Consider the following 22,772-nt stretch of genomic DNA (forward strand, 5'->3'; position numbering starts at 1 on the left):
GGAGTCAGACCCCTGGCTTCTCATAGTATCACCATGTGCTCCAGAAAGGAGCTGTCAACACAACAGAGCAGGCAAGTACTGGCAAAGCACCGATAGTTCTGATGTGTGCTCGGTCTTACAGGATAACAGCAAGTGGATCAATGGCATGGATGAACAAATTATGTCATGGGCAACTTCCAGACCCGAGGTCAGTAAAGACGAGATTGCTGTGTGGTGGGTTTCACTCGTTCTTTCGATTGTAAATGCATGTGTTTCTGTGTCCTTCTGTTTCCTGTAGAGGTTGCCACATGCTTGTGCTCAGTATATATTTGTTTGAGCAACTGGATAAACCTAACTTTAGGTGCCTGTGGGTTTTCTAGGACTGGCACCTGGGAGGTAAATGTGATGTCTACTTATGGGGTGCGGGCAGACATGGACAGCTGGCCGAAGCTGGAAGAAACGTGATGGTACCAGCTACAGCACCTTCATTCTCACAGGCCCAACAGGTAACTAGTAGATGAAGAGGGAAAAAAAAAAGTGGGAATTCATTTACTGTTGATAACTTATTTGAGGTTAAAGCTTGTCAGTTTTGTAGTTTATTGTGGTGAATCATGAGAGAACCTCGTTTTATTTGTGGCTTCCTAAAAGAGAGATAAACCTGTTTCCCAAGTGTGGGATAGTGAACTGTCTTGTGAGAGAACAGGTGAGGTTAATCCACTAAAAGACCAACCACCTCGTACAGGAACTTGATTGTTTTTGCCATCTGAAAAGATCCCATAAACAGACTCTGGGAAGCAATATATAAATGAGCCCAGAACTGGAGGCGGGGCTCTTCGGAGACTTCGGATAGTTTTGGCTGTTCATTGCTCCACTTCGAGACGTTCTTAGAGAGAACCGCTTGAGCGAAGGCTTCAGGGCTCCAGCTCCTGCTGAGGTTCAGGGTTCTGGTTACTCCAGGCTCTAGCAAAAGAAATCCCGCTGAATATACCAGGAAAATCGTTCCTTGGAACTGATATCCTTACGATTTTGTTATTGTGCTTTAATCCTCTTTTCCTATTGTTTTGGTTGGTCGGGTTATAAGTGACGTACACTTGGTTAATAAGTTGTAATAAAATATATTGGTTTAAAAAATTAGGCCTACAGCCTCCAAATAAAATCTTGCTAAGATTTTATTGTACTTAAAACATTTTATTAAGAAGTTAAAGAAAAAAAAAAAAGCCAGGCATGAGGTGCAAGCCTGTAATCCCAGCACTCGGGAGGCAGGTACAGGCAGATCACTGTGTTCGAGGCCAGCCTGGTCTACAAAGTGAGTCCAGGGCAGCCAATATAACACAGAAAAACCCTGTGTCAAAAAATTTTTAAAAAAAAGAAGAAGAAGAAGAAGTTTCTAAAATTTCTTGCTTCCAAATATAGTGAATTAATACCATAATGTATTAGACCAGTGCAGAGTAAATTTCTGGAAGCTGAGCTAATCTTAATCACTGTTCTCTCTGGAGCCATGAACTACCTGATGTCTTTAGCCAGACTTTATTATACCCCTCCCTTCATCTAGTAGTCTGCTACTGTGTTCCCAACATCCCTGAGGCCTTACTTCACGCTAGTTCTCTCCTACCTAAGCTGCTTCGGGGTCCACTGCTTTTCCCTGTGTGTCCCCTCGAGCTTCTGCCTCCTTGTACACCAGGCTTTAGTAATTCTTCTTTGCCTTTTCTCTCTCTTCTCTTATCTATGCTGTTGTTTAACTGTGCAGTTAGCTGGAGTCTCATGGTTCTCAACTATTTCAGTCAGATGGGCCTCACAGGTGCCTTGACTGTCATCAGAAGTATAGTACTCAAAGGTTCTAGGGAGGCCACGGTTAGGCCAGTTTCTCTGCCTTGGTGCAAAGGATAAAGGAACTGGTAGAGATATCCTCCAGTGCGTGGGGTCCCCTCAGATGTCTGGGTGCTAGAGATGAGCAATCAGGGGAATGGAGAGAAGGTTTTATTCTTAGATAACTTCATGCATGTACACAATATATCATGTATGATCCAAGTAAGGATAATATGTTTAATTCTGTGTTTTATACTAGGTTATATGTGGTCAGAACTGTACCTTTGTCATCCAGGCCAATGGCACAGTGTTGGCTTGTGGGGAAGGAAGTTATGGAAGATTAGGGCAAGGAAATTCAGATGACCTTCATGTGCTGACTGTTATCTCAGCCCTGCAAGGTGAGACTGCCCTGGATTTAAAATGGTTAGAAAATTGACCTGACTGCAGGAGTGTGTGCATCTACTGGAACTCTTCCCAACTTGGCGAGCTCATGGGGGTTTGCTTATGCTTAGGTTCTAGTTAGGTAATGTGTACAGCCTTAATTTCCACGTTTTAAGCTATTTCACAAGTAGGAGTGCTAAAAACTGGCATCGTACACACACACACACACACATGCATGGATGTGGCAATTACCTAATTACAGTTGGTTTATAATTTTAAAACATTTTGTTTCCTTGGATCTCAAGTGTGTGTGTGTGTGTGTGTGTGTGTGTGTGTGTGTGTGTGTGTGTGTGTGTGTGTTTCATTAACATAAAAAACCGTTCACACACTTGATTTTTGACAAAGAAGCCAAATCCATCTAATGGAAAAAAGATAGCATCTTCAACAAATGGTGTAGGTCTAACTGGATGTCTACATGTAGAAAAATGCAAATGTGTCCATATTTATCATCCTGCACAAAACTATAGTCCAAGTGGATTAAAAATCTCCACATAAAACTAACTCTGTTAGAAGAAAAAGTGGGGAAGATCCTTGAACTCATTGACACAGGAGACAACTTCCTGAACAGAACACCAATAGCTCAGGCTCTAAGAGCAACAATTAATAAATGGGACCTCATCAAACTGAAAAGCTTCTGTAAGGCAAAGGACACTGTCAACAGAAGAAAACGACAGCCTACAGACTGGGAGAGGATCTTCACCAACCCTATATTCAGCAGTGGGCTAATATCCAAAATATATAAAGAACTCAGGAAATTAAATACCACCAAACCAAGTAATACAATTAAAAAAGAGCTAAACAGAGAATTTTCAACAGAGAAACATCAAATCACTAAGAAATGCCTAAAGAAATGCTCAGTGTCCTTAGTTATCAGGGAAATGCAAATCAAAACAACTCTGAGATTCCATCTTACACCCATCAGAATGGTTAAGATCAAAACTTCAAGTGATAGCACATGCTGGCGAGGATGTGGAGAAAGGGGAGCACTCCTTCATTGCTGGTGGGAGTGCAGTCTTGTACACTGAAAAGGTGCTCCACCTTGTCCACACAACAAGGACATCTGCTCAGCTATGTTCATAGCAGCTTTATCCGTAATAGCCAGAATCTGGAAACAACCTAGATGTCCCTCAACCGAAGAATGGATTTTTAAAAAACTGTGGTACATTTACACAATGGAATATTACTAAGCTATTAAAAGCAAGGAAATCTTGAAGTTTACCGGCAAATTGACGGAACTAGAAAACAATCACCCTGAGTAAGGTAACCCAGACCCAGAAAGACGCATGGTATATACTCACTTATAATTAAATATTAGCCCAAAATAGATGTCCTCTGAGAGACCTCACCCAGTGTGGGATCCAGACAGATGTTGGGACTCCCCACTGGACTCAGAGTGGAGCATTGAAAAGGATATGGAAGCATGAGGTGGGGGCAGGAGGGTGGAATGGAAGGCCCCAGAGGGTTCAGGAGCCCTATAAGGAGACCATCAAGACTGGATCTGGACCCAGGGGGGGCATACACAAACTGTTGCACCAACCAAGGACAATGCATGCATTAAACCTAGACTCCCTATTCAGATCTAGCCAATGGACAGCTCATTCTCCATGGTTGTGGGAGTGGGGACTGCCTCTGACATGAACTGTGGGGCCCCAATTTGATCACTTCCCCTTCGTGGGGAGACCAGGCAGGCACACGGAGGAAAAGGAAGCAGGCTATCCAGTTGAGACCTGACAGGCTGTGGTCATAGAGTGGGGGAGGAGGTCACTTTCTGTCAGAGGTCTAGGGGAGGGGAATAGGGTGGAAGAGGGAAGGGAGGGTAGGAATGGGAAGATACAAGAGAGGGGATAACAATCGGGATGTAATCTAATAAATTATAATAAATTATAAACAAAAACAGTTCACATGAAAATCTCCAGCTGTGTTAGAGAGTTTAAAGGGCATCTCTGTCACAGATCTGTGTCACTTGAGACAGAATGACGCAAGAAAAACTGCTACAGGGTCTCATGAATCCCAAAGCTTACAAAAAGGGATATCCAACCTTTGTTGTGACATGATGTCACCTGCAAATAGGCCACATCCCTAGCTGTCTAGGATGTATTTGGCCTATAGGCTCTAAGGTGAGCATGCTTGTTCATGGAGAACACAGAGGAGTCTTTAAATAAATGCTTTTACTTATGGCTTAGCTGTGAGATCACAGGAGATTCCTATAGAACTGGGTGGCTGAGTGCTGGAGTGTGGATGGAAACACAGGCAGGATTCCTACTTGTTTGTTCTAGTCTGTGGCTTTGGAACCTTGCCATAACCACTATACCACTTTGCGACTAAATCTCTTGCAACTGTAGAAAATGGGAATATTGGTGTCTGCCACTAGATCTGTGTGAAAGGAGAAATAAGACAGTCCTGATAAAGAGTGTAGGACTGGCTCGAGGGTCCCGTTAGTGCTGTAACGGCTGCTCTTGTCCTCCCTCGTCTGTGTCGTTTTTGTGTGGCTGCTCTCAGATATGCCAGGTTGTTTGTAAATTTGATTTAAAGTTTTAAAAAGTTTGTTATTCCATAGTACCATCTTGGTGCTTCTCAAATCTGAGGGCATCCTATAGCAGCCACAAGAGAGACAATTTACCATTTGATACCTTTTTATGTTTTTTCTATCTTCTAGGCTTTGTGGTGACCCAGCTGGTGACCTCCTGTGGCTCTGATGGGCACTCAATGGCCCTGACAGAAAGCGGTGAAGTCTTTAGTTGGGGAGATGGGGACTATGGCAAGCTTGGCCATGGGAACAGCGACAGACAGCGGCGGCCAAGGCAGATTGAGGCTTTACAAGGAGAAGAAGTGGTGCAGGTCAGGCACAGAATGGGAAAACTTGCCTTTGAATGTAAATAGAGTCATTTAAATAGCACTCTGAAGTCTATCTTAGCTAGCAGGAATAGTATAAAAAACAGATTCCATGTGCAGTAAAAGATATCCGCTATTTTTGTTATGTAGGTTCATTCCTGAGCTTTTCAGAAATTAAGTAAATTTTAATATTAGAATGGATGTAACTTTCCCAGGCCAGCAGACTTGGTCCAGGATAGGATGCTGCAGGCCCTTAGAAAAGACACCAAGGGATTAGGTCCTACCACACAGTTCTTGGTAGCAACGGGGCAAATTTTGATTTAACCCCATCCTTTTTGTTGCGAAGGGATATGCGTGTCTGTTAGATCAGCTAGTGATCTTAGACAATATTGTAAAATCATACACCACTCTAGAGTTTACTGTAAAATTTTCACTCATTTATTTCCTTTAGTCTAGGTCAGTATACACAGCCAAAAAGAATAATGAGAGTTATCCCTGGATCTACTTGGTTTTTCTGACGTGCAGAGGCAGATCAGGAGGGCTGTGTGGCCAGGTAGACTACTGGCTTTCACTTGTCAGCCAGTCACATTGCTACATTCATAACCAAAAGTGACTGGCTTCCCTCCTCGTCTTTCTTTTCACAACACGTTTTCCCTTTGATTCTGTCGTAGATGTCTTGTGGCTTCAAGCATTCAGCAGTGGTAACGTCAGATGGCAAACTCTTCACCTTTGGGAATGGTGACTATGGTCGTCTGGGTCTTGGAAACACCTCTAACAAGAAGCTTCCGGAGAGAGTGACTGCACTGGAGGGATATCAGATTGGACAGGCATGGCATAATCAGTACAGTGCTCTCACTGGGAGTGGCTTCGGATGGCTTCTGTCTGCACTTAGATATTCCTCTGCCAGTCAGAAAGACCAGACTCTCTAGTTGCATTTAACCTCTGTACTTTGTGTTTGACATACTTTATAATTTTTCATGACTTGTTCCCCAGTGTGAAAAATTCACATATTTGACCCCTAGATTTTGGATGTGACTGTCTAAAAAACGCCATCCATAAAGTGTTTCCATAAAACTATAACTTGCCATATAGTGTTAAGAGCTGGGTGTGGTGGCACACATCTGTATCCCAGCACTTGAAAGGGTGAAGCAGGAAGATCAAGAGTTCACGCCTAGCCTAGGTTGTATATCAGGACCTCACCTCAAGCCAGATGACAGCAGCAGCAGCAGCAGCACAAAGCTGCCTTTATGCAGTACAACCTTGTTGTTGCTCCTGTGTGGCTGCGTGGAGTCGGATAGCTGAATTCTCCTTCTGTGTATGAAAACATTGAAAGTGTTTCTCAGTGATGGGTAAGATGCCTTGGCTTTCCTGTGTCATCGCTGAGACAGCCTCCGTAGTGAATGAGTTTTTCTGAGTTACATGTGCTTTGTTCCTGCCTTTTCTACTTCTATGTTCTTAGTTAGCTACAGGTGCTTGAAGGATTTTACTTTGAGGAAAATAATTATTTAGGGGCCTTGGTAGTTGTAGTTAATGTGTTCAGGTTAACATCTGGAGCAGTTAGCAAAACCAGTAGCACTCTCGGGGAACAACACATGACAGTTTTCAGTCTAGAAGAGAAAAAAGTTAGGAAACAGTTTGTGTTTGGTGAGACGATGTACGCGCTGAGTGCTCTGTCGGTTCTCCAGGTGGCCTGTGGCCTGAACCACACCTTGGCGGTGTCAGCAGACGGCTCCGTGGTGTGGGCGTTCGGAGATGGAGACTACGGAAAGCTGGGCTTAGGGAATTCCACTGCGAAGTCGTCCCCTCAGGTCAGTTGCTGCCTTGAATCTCAGTTTTACACAGGAGAACTTAGTCTTTGCTTATATCAGAACCTTTTTTACATTGGAAGTGCTTTAGCATAAAGATTTTTATAATTCATAATGGGAATTCAAGGCCTTCAGTTGCTTATTCTCAAATGTCCAGCATTCTAGATCTTGACTTTTAAATAAGCCATTACTAAGGTAAAATGGATGTAAACATTTCTCCAAGTAGAAGCCTGTCTCTGCAGATAAGCAGAGTGTATGACTTTGCCCCATGTAAAGAAGAGACAGGAGCCTCCAGGGTCCTCATGGAAGATTTTGACAACTCTGCCTTTAGCTACTGTTTCAGCTTATTACCATTAAATTGGGCATCTTCAGTGTGTGTGTGTGTGTGTGTGTGTGTGTGTGTGTGTGTGTGTGTGTGTAAAAGAAATGAGTACATATAAAATCAACTAGGAACTTTAATTCACAATTTAGGTTTCTTGGGTCTACAGCTTGGTGCAGTTTTGTTACATGGTCTTTCCTTACATAGCTAATAAAACAGCATGACATGATTTACAACTTCAGTTTCAACTTGTTACCATATATAGTCTGTGATTGTTAATAGTTGCTTTGATGAATATTCAAATAGGAGTACAGAGAAGCAGAAAACTTACTTTCTGTAGAATGTAGAAGGCAGCTGTTACTACCTGGGGTAGCTGAAGAAAAGCACACTGACAGGAAGCTGCTTTGTGGTCCACAAGTCTTGAAATGTTCTTTAAAAGGTCATGGTTTTCTTTTCATTTCTGTTACTCTGTGGAATGCTTCCACTTCACATGAGTTCCTGAAAATGTTAGCCAGACTTTCTCAGCCTCAGCACTCTCTCCCACATACTCAGTTTCCACCCAGAGCAGCAAGAGAAAATAATCTTCAGGAATATAATTTGAGTAAAACAAATCAGTGACAATTGGCCTCTCTATTGGAGATAATACTTGATATTAAAAATGCCAGTAGGAGAGTTCAAGTGGTTTTTGCTTGTTTGTTTGTTTCCCTCTGAGCATACGCTTTATACTTTTATTTCACAGAAAGTTGATGTTCTTTGTGGAATTGGAATTAAAAAGGTTGCTTGTGGAACTCAGTTTTCTGTGGCTTTGACCAAGGATGGTCATGTGTACACTTTTGGCCAAGGTAAGGTATCTTCTAGCCTACATTATGTTCTGTACGTGCATATTGTAAGACATTTGTCTTCTGGGTTTGTAGACAGTTCTCGTGAGTGGTGTTCACCACGTGACTCTTGTTTATTTGCGACTTCCTGCATCCATTTTGTGAATTTTGTTTCAAGGACAACCTTGCCTCCATTAAGTCTCATGTGAGAGCTTCACTCTTGCTAGAAGAACCCCTGCCCAGAGCCTCCCCTCCTCTCTGCTGCAGTCGAGCTATAGAGACTGAGGGTGGGGGGGCGTGGAGGCCAGTCGAGGTAAGCAGGGAGGCTCTAGTCTTGGAGAACACTGAGTGCTTGAGTAAGGAATGAGCTGGCCCAGGGGGAAAGAGCTTAGCTGTAGTCATAGTTTGCCTTTTCTTCAGTGTGACAAAATAGCTTACATAATGGAAGAAAGATTGTTTTGTTTCATGGACTCAGAAGTTTTAGTCTTTAATAGTTTTTCAGTTCTATCACTTCTGGGTTCATGAAGAAACAGATTCTCTTGGTTGAAGAGAATGGCCGAACAAAGCCGTTCACCTCATGGTAGATATAAGACAGAGAAAGAGGCAAGATGTATCCTTTACACACATTCCTTCAGGCTGACAGGATGGCTCCAAGTGTAAAGACACTTGCTGCCAAATGTGAGATCTGAGTTCTTTCCTAGAATTCCCATGATGGGAAAAGGAAAAATTGCCCCCCCCATCTTTGCATATATAGTATGGCATGTATCTGTTCACACACAAGAGGAGGAGGAGGAGCAAATAAATAAGGGGCTGGAAAGATGAGTCAATGATTAATAGTAAGAGTTCAGGACAGCCAAGAGAAACCCTGTCTCAAAAATAAAATAAAATAAAATAAAAGTAAGAAGAAGAAAGATACACCTCCAGTTCCCACCCCTAGTAACCACTCAGCTGTGGAAGAATCCACTGATGAAGTCAGCGTCCTCTTAGTAGCACTATGAATTTGAGACCACAGCTTCAACACATGAGCTCTGGGGACCGTTTCATGTCCAGGTCATGACCGCCACACAGGGCCTTCTGTTCTAGACACATGTACGGAGATATCCAGCAGGCTGTTGGCAGTGTGCATCTGGGACTCCAGAGGGGTTGGGTATACAGATCCAAGTTAGGACATTGATTACACAGTGTTAGTAGGTAGAACTTCAGTCATTTGATTTCAGAAGCCCAGAAAATACATAGAGTGAATAGAGTTGTAGGGAATGTTAGGGCAGCTGATTTAGAATACAGTGTTGGTGAGAGTGCTGAAGAGTCTCGGGGCTGGGGAGCACAGGTGTGTGTCGTTCCCCACGGGCCAGAACTGAAGGCCACTGCAGCACGCGGGCAGGAGCTGACTCGGTTTTGAGGAGCAGTTTTAGGGCAGCTGTGCAAGTACAAGTCAGATGGCAGATGCCATGCCTCCTGGAGGACATGGAGCAGCAGTGCTGTAAGAGCGAGGTGGGGTACAGACTTGAGGCTAAGACAGGTTGAATAGCGTCTTTTTTAAGAACACAAGAAACTTGAATGCCTTGTTGACCATGTGCCAGTCCTCTTAATATGAAATACTGGCTTCAGTTTTAATTTATTTTATAAATAAAAAGATTAACATTTTATACAAGAATAGCCTCTTTTGTGCTTCTTAAATCAAATGACTAAAGTTCTACCTACTCACACTGTGTAACTTTTTACTTAAAGTCTGGAGTGTTTTGCTGGAAATGCAGGTTTCGCCCCAATGAGTTATGAACATCACTGTCATTCTAACACAGAAAGTTAACGGCCTGTTACAGAACACAGACTTCAGGTGCCATCCATAACACTTCCTCTTGCTGTCCTTCAGACCGCTTGATAGGCTTGCCTGAGGGCCGTGCCCGAAATCACAATCGACCCCAACAAATCCCTGTCCTTGCTGGGGTGGTCATTGAAGATGTGGCCGTTGGAGCTGAGCACACACTTGCTTTGGCATCAACTGGAGATGTTTATGCCTGGGGAAGCAATTCAGAAGGGCAGGTAAATGTCATGTTTGCTGCTCTTACATGCTTTGGAAATACAACAGTGTTGCTTATTTGCAAGATTATCTTTATACTTTATAATATTTGTATCCAAGCCAGGTGTGGTGTGGTGGCACACGCCTTTGATCCCAGCACTCAGGAGACAGAGACAAGACCTCTGTGAGTTCAAGGCCAGCCTGGTCTACAGAGCTAGTTCCAGAACAGCCAAACCCTGTCTCAAACAAACAAACTAATAAACAAATGGTAGTGGTGTGGTGGTGTGGTGGTGGTGGTATCCAGAGATCCTTTGCTTGTATCGGAAGTCATGTCATCTCAGTAGTCGCAGGAGTAAAGGCAGGAATGGAAGGGAAGAGAATGTGAGAAGACTGCAGGTCTGAGTGCTTAGCCCTTCTACAAATCTGTGTCTGGAAGAGAAAGGCTTTGGTAGGAGATGTCTGAGATAGATGCTTTTACAGTGTTTTTTAGCTACAGGCAGAGCCATCCTAACCTCCTCCCATAATCTCGGATCTGATTGCCCATAGAATCAGAAACCCTGATGTTCAGGCTCTGTTATTCACAGTAGCCTCGTAGTTCTCCTCATAACTGCATTAGCAGACCAGGAAGTTGTTTGTCATTGTGGTTTCAGTAATCTTGATGAGAGGAGAATTAATGTCTTTGGGTAATTCCCAAGCTAGGCTTCGTTTGACAAGATCTTCCTTGATGTTGAACACGTAGCTGCTGCTAAGAACAGAGACCTGGAGTCCATGTATAGTTTATGTCTATATATTGTTACCCAGAAACCAGTGTATTAAGTAAGAACTCTGTAGATCCTTCTGCTTTTACTTTCCAAGAACTCATAACCTTTCCAGAAGTGGGATCCGAGTGTGTTAACCAGTTGTTAAGACTAATCTGTAAGTTTGGGCTGGCCCTGCAGCCCCTTGTTGTTAGGAGACAGTCTAAAGGACTGAGGACCACTGTGATAGAAAAAAAAATTAGTATTTGTTTCATTATTAATGTTGGTGTGTGACACAGATGTTAATAGATTTTATCAGCTTGACTTCTGTCTCTTCAGTCTCTGTGCATTTGTTTTTTATTCTCAGCTTGGCCTAGGCCACACCAACCATGTTCGAGAACCAACCCTGGTAACAGTTCTACAAGGGAAAAACATCCGTCAAATTTCAGCTGGCCGTTGCCACAGTGCTGCATGGACAGCCCCTCCTGTCCCACCAAGAGCTCCAGGTGAGAGACCATCTGTGCTCCTCCAGCTGCTCTTTCAGCAGGGCCTTCATGCACGTCACTTGCAGTTCTGACCACATCCAGCATCTGTCTGAAGCTGTCAAGGCTTCTGAGGTATTCTTCGTGCTACAAAGCACCTTAAATGTATCAGGCGCTGCTCCTGCAGACTTCAGTGGATAGCAGACTCCTGAGCTCTTACTTTCTCCTTCTCTAGTCCCAAAGAAATCAGCATGATTTTTAGGCAAGCAAAAATTAATTATGTTAGAGCATCTGCTAAGTATATTTTTATACAGATAAAAAGGTAATAAAATCCCAGCACTTGAGAGGCAGAGGCAAGGGGATCTGTATGAATTCTAGGCCAACCTCACCTACATAGTGTATTCCAGGACAGCTAGAACTGGTAGGGAAACCCTGTCTCAAAAAGGTGACACTTGTTTTGTAAGGCTTACTATTAAAAATAAAAAGCTCTGAGGTGAGCCGGGCAGTGGTCGTGCAAGTCTTTAATCCCAGTGCTCGGGAGGCAGAGGCAGGCGGATCTCTTAAGTTTGAGGCCAGCCTAGTTTACAGAGCAAGTTCTAGGACAGCCAAGGCTACACAGAGAGGCCCTGTATTGAAAAACTTAAGAGCTCTGAGGTATATTCCTTACTGCACAGCCATTTGAAATAAGATGTTTGTTCAGCGACTCAGTACAAGTCCAGTTACTGCCATTTGTTCCATTGTAAAATATGAATAGTGGCTGTTGTAGCTTTTAAAATATTTTAAAGATTAGAAAATCATTACAGTCATTAAAAAAAAAAAGGACTTGAAAATATAAGGCAGGGCTTCGGACATAGCTTAGTGAAGTGCTTACCACACACACAAGCATAAGGACTTGTTTGAGCCCAAACAGCACATAAAAAAGCCAAGTGTGTTGGCATATGTTTGTAATCCCAGTGCAGAGGCAGAGACAGGCAAACCCTGGGGCTCACTGTCCAGCCAGTCTGGCCTGGTCAGCAAGTTCCAGGCCAATGGAAGAAGACCCTGTCTCCAAAAGCAAGGTGGATGGTCATCCTGAGGAATGGCCTCTGACTCACACATACGTGCACACACACAAGCATATGCGTAATTGCCTCCCTTAATAAGGCCCTCTGATTGGCTGTATCTTCTGTTCCCCTCAAATGTAGTCATATCCTTAATTGTGGCAGTCTCTGTAGTTCCCATGTTTGCGTTACTCCTTTTCCAAGCCCTCATCCACTTCTAATTAGCCTCTGGTGTGTTATGTGCTAGGATTTCTGAACCGTGTGTGGTTGAGTATTCCCTTAGAGTTCCCTTCCCGTGTTCTTACCTCTCTACTTCATAGCAAGTCCTTGGGGAAGACTTCTCAGAGAGATTTCTTTTTAAGATTTATTTATTTATTATATATACAGTACTCTGCCTATATATAACACCTGCAGGCCAGAAGAGGGTACCAGATCTCATTATAGATGGTTGCTGGGAATTGAACTTATGACCGTTGGAAGAGCAGGCAGTGCTCTTGCTTTTAGTGGCTGAGCCATCTCTCCAGCCTGAGATTATTTTCTTAAGGACTGACTGTCATGTGGATTTCCAACAAGCAGGTGATAAATACCTGGTCCTCATATGTACCTTGCATTAAGATGAGATTGACAATCATTGAATAGGAAATGAAGAATTTACCCCCTACCACAACTGGTTTTTTTCCCCCCTTTATTCAAATAAAAACAATTCAAGAAGAAAAGACTAGGTTTCCTTTGTTGTTTGTTTGGGGTTTTTTTTTGTTTTGTTTTGTTTTAATTTTGTGTGTATTTTGTTGTTGTTGTTGTTACATTGTTTTGGATTTTGAGATGGTCTCATGTAACCCAGGATGGCCTTGAACTTGCCATGTAGCTGAGGGTGGTCTTGAACTTCTGCAGGAGTTATGAGCCTATACCACCGTTGCTTGCCTTATGATATTTGGTTTTGTTTTGTTTTGTTTTTAAGTTTTTTTTTTAAAGTGTTTTTGTTTTTTTGAGACAGGGTTTCTCTATGTAGCCCTATCTTGGAGTTGCTCTGTAGACCAGGCTGGCCTTGAACTCACAGAGATCCTCCTTCTCCCTTTTCCCGGAGTGCTGGGATTAAAGACGTGCGCCACCTCTCCCTGACGTTTTTTGTTTTGTTTTGTTTTGTTTTGTTTTGTTTTGTTTTGTTTAGGTTTTAAGGATCAGTACTGTACTAGTCAGTGTTTTATTGCTGTGAAAAGACACCATGATTAGATCATGGTATCTCTTATAAAAGAAAACATGTCATTGTGGCTTGAGGGTTAGTCCATTGTCATGGTGGCACACAGGGAGACGTGGGTCTACATCTGGATCTGCAGCAGCTGGAAGAGAGAGACTCTGGCTTATTGAGATCTCAGCGCCCACTCCCAGTGACACACTTCCTTCAGCAAGGCCACACCTATTAATCCTTTCAAATAGTGCCACTCCCTGGTGACCAAGTATTCAAATCTATGAGCCTTTTGGGGGTTATTCTCATTTATACCACAAGTACTAAAGCATCTGAAAAACTAGGATGAGTTAAAGGGTAGAAGAACAGGTGCCCATGTAGAATAGGAATTGCAGCAAGTGTAGTGCAGCGTGCAGGTGGTGAGGTTGGGTGTCCACTGAGTGATTGTTCTGTGCTCGCTGTGTCTGAAAGTTTTCAAAATACTCAAAGTTGAAGCATTGTATTTTCCTTCACAAGTGCTTCTGTACTTTGGGCAGGTGTGTCAGTGCCTCTCCAGCTGGGTCTGCCTGATGCAGTGCCCCCGCAGTACGGGGCACTAAGAGAGGTGAGCATCCACACCGTGCGGGCCAGGCTCCGGTTGCTTTACCACTTCTCTGACCTCATGTACTCATCGTGGAGGCTACTGAATCTCAGCCCCAACAACCAGGTAAAGTGCTGGATTGGGAAGTGGCACCCATGATGTGCTTGCCAGGTCCCAGGGCCTTTCTGCCTTTGGAAAAAAAAAAATCTCTCCTGGCTAATGTGTTTTGCTCTGTGACTCAAGAAATACAGGGAAGTCAACAGTTGTAATTCTATCCTATTGCTGACTTGTGAAGAAGTAGCTGAACAGAAAGTGTTTTGCTTTGTCTAAAGTTGAAAGAACCATGGGTGCCTGAGCATGCCAAAGCTCCTGACCAGTCTAATACATGATGTTAAGTGGGTAGTGAGTGGCCAATTGATAGGGGTTTTCCTAGCTTTAACAAGGCACTGGGTTCCACCCATAGACCTGAAAAAAGATATGGCGTTGGGGGCAGGTAGGATAGCTAAGTACTCAGTGCTGCTAGGGTCATAGTTCAGGGTGCCACAGAGTCAGGTCAGCCTAGTTTAGGAGACTTCTTTCTCCTCACAAAGGAACATTCTCAATCTAGTAAAGGGAAGTTGGGGAAATAAGTAAATTTAGCTGATTTGTCTCTCTTTATATAATAGTTCCATAATTTAAGAAGAAAATGAATGAGGTTAAGTAAGCATGTCTGCCAAAATGTGTATCTGTTTGTAAAGCTCTCAGTTAGAAACCTTCAGAGTGCCAGTGATGAGAGAACAGAGCTGACGCCATGTCTCTTAGACGCAGGCAACAGACAGGCAGGAGGGTGCTCTGTTGCACTAGACTGTCAGCGAGCTGGTTCTAGTTAAGTGGGAAAGGACTGGTACAAAGCCATGAGAAAAGGTAGCTGAGAAACATCTACCTAGTACGTGTTCACACTGTTGAGAATGTAAGTGTGCACACCCAGACTGAAGGCCATGCAGGGCGTCAGTGTGGTCACCTTATGGATGGCTGTGTACTCTGTCTGCAGTTCTCCTTTTCTTTGTTTCCTAAGCCTTAAAAAATAGTAACCACATATTATCATTATTTTTTTAAGCTAGTAATTGCGACTGATATTATATCTAAAAGTGCTATTTCTTGTAAGTCTTGTGTTCCGCCATCTTTGATCTTATGTTGTCTACAGAACAGCACATCTCATTACAATGCTGGAACGTGGGGCATTGTACAGGGACAACTGCGGCCTCTGTTAGCTCCAAGAGTCTACACGCTCCCCATGGTACGCTCCATAGGGAAAACCATGGTTCAAGGCAAAAACTATGGGCCTCAGATTACTGTAAAGAGAATATCAACCAGGTAGGTCATGTGTGTCTCTTTAACTAGCTGTGATTGTTTAGAGTGTCACTGCTAACGCGTCTCTGTGTGACAGTGCCCACACTAGTCCCCATGCCTGGTGTCACCAAGGCTCTTTGTGGAGCTCTGTGGAGGTGAAGAGTTGTGTTATATTACTTCTGATGGTTTTTGTTGTTCTTGTTTAGAGGACGGAAGTGTAAGCCCATCTTTGTGCAAATAGCGAGGCAAGTGGTAAAGCTAAATGCATCAGACCTCCGCCTACCCTCCCGAGCTTGGAAGGTGAAGCTGGTTGGAGAAGGGGCTGATGATGCCGGAGGAGTGTTTGATGACACCATCACAGAGATGTGCCAGGTACCTGCAGTGGCCTCCCACTGAGCTCTGCTCATGGTGTTTTGATTATCGCCAGTGTTTGTCAGCATGTGAGTCTTGCAGTTACACTGCTAGTGCTTGCGGTGAATTATAGTGAGTTTGGGGAGTGTTTTGTAGAAATACCTTAGCACCATCCACTGCCAGTTATGCTGCAGTAGAAGGAACAATGGTGACATGTGAATACATCATGTAGGAGACAGATCTAGCACCACTGTGTGCTCTTGAGCTCAAGAAGAATAGAAAAATGAGTGTTAAAGAGTGTCAGCTGTGGCTGAGAGACACTGCAGCAGTTAGGAGCACCCAGTGCTCTTCCAGAGTACCCAGGCTCGGTTCTCAGCGCCTACTCTCTGCTCTAGAGGATTCAGTGCCCTACTACTGCTCCTGTGTGGGGCACAGACAGAGTGCAGACAAAACACCCATACAAGTACATACATTTGTTTTGGAGTTAAAACAATATTTTAAAAAAGAAAAAGAGAAATTAACTATAAATTTTAAAAAAGAAAGAAAGAAAATGAAAAATAGTTTGGACCCATTCTGATTTGGAAGCCACACTGGCAGGGCTTCAAGATTAGTGTTGTTCCTCCACTTTGCCTGAGGAACACTTGGCTGTCACTGTCGAGTCAGCTGCAGTTTCAGCACAGCTGTTCATACCATACAGCTGCTCACCAGTGGCTCCTCTCATGCTGGCCTTTCACTCACAGGGAGGACTTCATAAGTTTAATAGCTAAGCTGTGGAGATTGCTGAAGTATAGCACTATAAGCTCCCAAAATGCCCCCTTGCTAGTATTACCTTAAATGTCGCTGGTTTGTCCTCTTGGTGCATTGGGTTGCCATCTTTCAGCAAAGCCCTCTCCTGCAGGAACTTGAGACTGGCATAGTTGACCTCCTCATCCCCTCTCCTAATGCCACCGCAGAAGTCGGTTACAATAGAGACAGGTAAGACGGGCATGGTTCTCACACGTCTTAAAAATGACAGCCACCTGCGTGCTTCCTGCTTCCACTGCTCCACACAGGTCCCCACTGAATCTTCATGACTTCTTACTTTTTTCTAAGCATAGCTGGGAATGGTGGCAGGTAACCAACCCCAGCACCTGGGAAGTAGAAGGAAGAGGATCATGAGTTGGACATTAGCTTGAGCTTCATAGCAAGGCTCTGTCTTAAAAAAAATAGAAACAAAATAAGAGCTGCAGAGATGACTCAGTAAGTCAGAGCACTTGAAAACAAAATCCACAGCACATAAAACCTGGGTATGGCTGCTTGTGCCTGGAAGGCCAGTGCTGGGACTAGAGACAGGCAGGTTCTGAGAGCTCACTGGCTGGCTACCTTAGCCCAAAGCAGGTGAGCTTCACATTTAGTGAGAGATCCAGTCTCAAGAAATAAAGTGGAAGTTATGTGTCAAGTGACTGACACCTTTAATCGTAGCACTTGGGAGGCAGAGGCCGACTGATCTCTATGAGTCTAAAGCAAGGATTGTTTACATAGTGAATTTCAGGCCAGCCGGCACTAGTAGGCGCTGTCTCAGGAAAGTAAGGCGGAGAGCAGTAGAGGACACTCAAGGGCCTCCTCTGCCTCCACACGCTCATGAGCCCTGCACATGCACACACACATAAGCACATTCTCTCTCACACACACATGCTCATTCTCACATATGTACACGCTTGGTGAATGGGCACATGTGAGCAGACGACCTAAGGAGCTGAAGTTGAGCGTGGTGTGATGGTACATCCGTACAGTTCCAGCACCGGAAGCCAAATGAGGGCCAGTGGGATGCTTAGAGTTTAAATGGCCGAGCGTACTTAATGACTGCTGAATTCAGTGGCACAGGTCTAATCTAAGGCTCTAACTGTGGGGAACTCATTTCTAGTTGGAGAAATCTTTTGCTGAAAGACTTACTTTTCTTTCACAGGTTCCTTTTTAACCCCTCTGCTTTCCTTGATGAACATTTAATGCAGTTTAAGTTCTTGGGAATTTTAATGGGGGTTGCCATTCGTACAAAGAAACCTCTGGACCTTCACCTGGCCCCTCTAGTGTGGAAACAGTTGTGTTGTGTCCCGCTTACCCTGGAGGACCTGGAGGAAGTGGATCTGCTCTATGTGCAAACCCTTAACAGCATTCTTCACATTGAAGACAGTGGCATTACTGAAGAGACTTTCCATGAGGTAAGCCTTGACTCATCCTGGGCTTCTCTGACTGCTATCTCCCTGTGTGCACTGATCAGTTTTCTAGGTAGACTCAGATGCTGTCTTCCTCTTTCTGTAAGCCTGGCCTTGGCCAAGCTGCCCCCTGGTGGCTCAGCCTTAGTGGCCCAGGTAGCTGCTAGTGTGTAGAGCTGGTCCAGCCCCCAGCTCTGCTCCTTCCATTTCAGCAACCTTTCTACACATCAGAATGGACAGCCAGGGGCACCAAGTGGGCAGGGAAGCCAGGTGGCTGGAACACAACAGACGTAGTTTGGGACAGAAATGTGCCTCTTTTACCTGGAGCAGACGGGTCAGCACGGTCTTGAGCAGTCAGAGCTGCCTGGCCTGCTTCTTGTCTTTATTACCACTGTCTCGTGTGAGAGACTGCCTTCTCTCACCCTCTCTACCATGTAACAACATTATTTTTCTTCTCTTAGATGATTCCTCTTGACTCCTTTGTTGGCCAGAGTGCTGATGGTAAAATGGTTCCCATAATCCCTGGAGGAAATAGTATCCCACTCACATTTGCCAACAGGAAGGAGTATGTGGAGAGGGCCATTGAGTACCGACTTCATGAGATGGACCGGCAGGTGAGACAAGCATCCTGGTGCAGATGGCCTGGGATGCTTGAATGTGTCAGACCAGAGCCCGCTGACTCCTGCCAGCTCTGGGCATTGTTTGCCATGTATGCATAGATTCACTTGTGTCTCAGATCTTATCCGAGACTTCTTAGGCCATGTCTCAGTACCCACATCCTGAAATAACCTCTGCGTTGGTCATTGTCTGAAGCTAAGCTCTCTCTCCAGCATTGAGGCCCTCTCTCCTCACTCCTGTTCACGTGTCTGGCCCCTATTTCTTAACTACTATCCCATCTGGTACCTGCTTGAGCTGGGTCAATCAGCCCTGAACACAGTTTTACAGCCTCACAAGACCTCTTTCCTCCTCCCCGTGCAGGCCCCTGCTGCAGCCAAGAGTGCACCTCATGCACAAGCCTGCTCCACTCTGAAATACACTCCTGGGCTCCTTTGAGCTTGGCTTTAGGGCCAAGCCAGTTCAGACATTAAACTGTTTTGTTTTCTTAGTTTAGCAAAGTTAGGTTCAGTCAGCAACAGTGTTTACAAGGCCAGGGCTCAGGGTTTGTCTCCAGTTCATGGTGGGGGAGGTTTATGTGTGTGTTGCTGAGGATTAAAATCAGGGTCTTGAGCCAGGCGTGGTGGCGCACGCCTTTAATCCCAGCACTCGGGAGGCAGAGGCAGGTGGATAGCTGTGAGTTCGAGGCCAGCCTGGTCTACAAAGCGAGTCCAGGACAGCCAAGGCTACATAGAGAAACCCTGTCTCGAAAAACCAAAAAAAAAAAAAAAAGATCAGGGTCTTGCCTATGCAAGGGAAGTGCTGTACTGCTAAGCTACAGCCCCGATGAATATTTATAATCTTCGAAGGTTTAGTGAATAACTGGGTAGAGTGTACTGGTCTGGCTTAGTCCTGGACCTCATCGTATGCAGGAAACTCCCTGGGGTACTCTGGGAAATGAGGGTTATTGTCGGCATCTCACAGACGCACAGAACCTAGAGAAAATAAGACTGTGCCTACCATAGACCCAGGATCCTAAGCCAGGTTTCACTGCAGGCTGGTTCTGCGGACCTTTCCTCTGAGTTCCTGACCATCCACTGCCCTTGTTCCTCTCGGCAAATTGGCCCCCTCCACTTTCACTTCCGCCTCATCTTGTAGAATTTTCTTCCTGTGATTGTCCCCAGTCATCTCCTTGCTACCTCTAAGCAGCCAGCCTCACACCTCGGTGTCACACTGCTTCCTATTTTACTGGCCTTGGTGGGCTGGCTTTGACACTGGTAGGGTAGATATGCCCCTTAGCACCTTAGGGATGCTACGGGCAGTCCCTCAGCCCAGGCACAGTAACCATTGCACCAGTTACAGCCCAGGGCCTTTCCCAGGGTGTAACTTTTGTTTTGAGGCTTGTAGTTTTCCTTCTTTTAAATCAGAGCTAGTTTGAAGGTGGCCTAGAAAGAAGTGTTTGTAGGAGGGTTGCCCTCCTGCACCACAGAGGCAGAGGACTGGAGCTTTCTCCTCCAGTCTCCAGCTACCTAGCTGCCCTGTGCTTTGAAAGCAGAAACAGTGATTATGAGTGCTGGTGGCACTGCCCAGACCGTCTTGTCACTGCCTACGGTGGACAATATTTACCTCATTTTTCATGTGAGGAAATTAAAATGATATTAAGTAGTAGATCCTAGATGCTCTGACTAAATTCCTTGCCATTACTGACTTTCTGTTGGGCATTCTTCATCCTTTTCAAGAACTGTGTTTTGGTGGACACAGTTTTTGCAAGAACAGCCATCTTTACCGTACTGGTCCTCAAGAGCCACTTACATAGATGAGGTCAGGGGTCAGCCACACAACACACTTGAACAGCACACGAGTGGCTGCTCACTGAAGAGGAACCCAGGGGCTACAATTCTCTGGGGAGAGAAGGCAAGCTCCTACATGGCCTTTGACCTGAGGCTAGGAGTGTAAGAGTCTCAGAGCAGGGCGGAGCTCAGACAAGGGTGGCCCTGGGTGCAGACAGAACATGCGTCTGTCGACACAACAAATGTGTGTTAAAGTGAACAACCTTTCCTGGGGACAGGTGGCTGCAGTTCGAGAAGGGATGTCCTGGATTGTCCCTGTGCCATTGCTGTCCCTCCTCACGGCCAAACAGCTGGAGCAGATGGTGTGCGGGATGCCTGAGATCTGTGTGGAAGTCCTGAAGAAGGTGGTGCGCTACCGAGAGGTGGACGAGCAGCACCAGCTGGTACAGTGGCTGTGGCGCACGCTGGAAGAGTTCTCCAATGAGGAGCGGGTGCTCTTCATGCGCTTTGTGTCTGGGCGCTCCCGACTGCCGGCCAACACCGCCGACATCTCGCAGAGGTTTCAAATCATGAAGGTTGACAGGGTAAGTGGGTGGTTTTCCTTCCTTGGTTAGAATCAGCCCTTTTGTTTTGTTTTGTCTTGTTTTGTTTTTCCTTCTCTGTTGCTTGCCTGCCAGAGAAACCAGAGTTTAACCTCCCCAGAAGGCCCGCCCGTTCAGGCTTCAGCTCTTGGGGTATCAAATCTAAAAAACGTCAAAAATAAACCTTCAACTTCACTTGGCTGTGGTGAGGAAAGGGCCTAAGGGGATGTGGAAAGCGTGTTGCCACCAGCACCCTTCCCTGCCCTCATCTTGAGTTAGAGCTTAGTGGGCTTCTTCATGCTTCCTGCCTCTCAGGCCCTGCTGCTTCTGGGTGTAACTCCTGTGCCAGGGTCCAGTCTTGTTTGGTGCACACCTGAGGTCCAGGAGCCTGGAGACAGAGGCAGCAGTGCCGGCCGACTATGCCGCCATAGGAAGAGTGCACAGGGTCGAGGCCCTAGCTGCAGATTCCCCAGCCTCACTGCATTTTGAAGGCGGCTTAGGAATAAGCACGCTCAGGGGGCGAGAGCCATCTTTCTAAGCGCACCACTGGCTGTGCTGCTCTCCTTGAAGACCGACTCCAGGGTAACTGGTGCTAGCCAGCTCCACAGCCTCCGTGCCCTGCTCATGATGGCTTCCGCCTGTCTCTCCAGCACCCTGATGCAGTGAGTTCTCCCCTTCATGCCCTTTAAGGACAGTACCAGTGTTGTGTCTTCCAGAAAGCCCCCTGGGAATCTTTCCTGTGCTTTCTGCCTGACCTCCTCTTAACCTCTACACCCTGGCACAGCACTTAGAGTATCTCTGTCCTCCTCTTTGTCAGCCGTAGCTCGCCCTTCTTTCCCGGGGTGAGGGGTGTCCTCTTAAGTAGTTGTATGGTGTTTGGTAAGGAAATGGTAAGGAAAATAAGATGCTGCACCTGGCTCTCTCCGCAGTGTCAGTGTTTGCCCTGTGTTCTTCCTGTCCCTGTGGCTCCTGGAGGTTGCTGCAGAGCCGTGGTGCTCTACCTGCTTAATGCTGTGACCCTCCCATTTTGCCCAACCATAAAAACTATTCCATTGCTACTTCATAACTTTAATTTGGCTACTGTTATAAATCATAACAGTAAGTATGTAACCCCTGTGAAAGGGCCGTTTGACTCTGAAAGGAGTTGCAACCCCCTCGTGCAGACAGTGCTCTGCCTCCGGCAGCCTCCGCTAGCCTCCGCTGGAGCCCTGCTCCTGGCTTTGGCCTGGGCTCAAGGGGCTGCTGTGCTGCCGGAAGGCTGTGAGGAGAGTCTCCCCACACATTTTCTGCGTGACTAGCCAAGAGCTATAATCTGTTTTGTTGTTGCACAGTGAAGTGAGAAGGAGGTAATAGCTCCCTTCTATTCAGTTCTAGAAATGATCCTTGCCTTGAGTGTGTCCCATACTGCCCAGCAGCCCCACTAATCACCTGCCTCAGTAACTGACCGGTGGGGGTGTGGCTTTTGCGGCCCTTAGGCCACTTCTCTAGTGTCCACATCTAGCCAATCTCAGCCATCTGGTGCCCTTGCGTCCTTACGTCCTTATCCTTTTCTGCCCACACCTCTGTCATCAGTGGCTCCCACACATGGAGGCTGCAGATCCCACCACTGAAATGCAGCCTACCTTTGGGGAACTCTGAGGAGAAACACTGATTCAAAGAAAGCCAAGCTCGGGACAGAGGGCAGGGCTAAGGATGTAGCCCATAGGGAGCGATTCCCTGGCCCTCACAACCCAGCACTGCAAGGAAAGAAACACTTACTGTTAAATACCTCCTAGTCGGCCGTGGTACACACTGTGGTATCCGTACCAAAGGAGGAGCTCGTTAGGGCCAGCCTGAGCTATATAGCGACCCTGTCTAAAAAATTAATACCATAATATCATTACTATCCTTGAAGGA

At 45.5% G+C, this 22,772-nt stretch overlaps 1 protein-coding gene across 7 annotated transcripts in view; it reads left to right on the plus strand.

Moving 5' to 3' along the window:
- Positions 1-22,772, plus strand: part of HERC1 (HECT and RLD domain containing E3 ubiquitin protein ligase family member 1) — a 167,834-nt gene that overhangs the window by 143,474 nt on the left and 1,588 nt on the right. For all 7 annotated transcript variants that reach the window (XM_084781185.1, XM_084781191.1, XM_084781188.1 and 4 more), the window contains exons 62-77: positions 122-187; positions 360-485; positions 2,045-2,183; positions 4,883-5,064; positions 5,730-5,885; positions 6,744-6,866; positions 7,922-8,024; positions 9,871-10,040; positions 11,122-11,260; positions 13,996-14,165; positions 15,223-15,392; positions 15,575-15,740; positions 16,618-16,694; positions 17,665-17,917; positions 18,373-18,525; positions 20,574-20,879. In XM_084781185.1, coding sequence (XP_084637311.1) covers positions 122-187; positions 360-485; positions 2,045-2,183; positions 4,883-5,064; positions 5,730-5,885; positions 6,744-6,866; positions 7,922-8,024; positions 9,871-10,040; positions 11,122-11,260; positions 13,996-14,165; positions 15,223-15,392; positions 15,575-15,740; positions 16,618-16,694; positions 17,665-17,917; positions 18,373-18,525; positions 20,574-20,879 — 2,499 coding nt within the window. The remainder of the gene's footprint in view (positions 1-121; positions 188-359; positions 486-2,044; positions 2,184-4,882; positions 5,065-5,729; positions 5,886-6,743; positions 6,867-7,921; positions 8,025-9,870; positions 10,041-11,121; positions 11,261-13,995; positions 14,166-15,222; positions 15,393-15,574; positions 15,741-16,617; positions 16,695-17,664; positions 17,918-18,372; positions 18,526-20,573; positions 20,880-22,772) is intronic.

The sequence above is a fragment of the Acomys minous genome (assembly GCF_964271855.1).
Source record: "Acomys minous genome assembly, chromosome: 5".
In the NCBI taxonomy this organism is placed as follows: Eukaryota; Metazoa; Chordata; class Mammalia; order Rodentia; family Muridae; genus Acomys; species Acomys minous.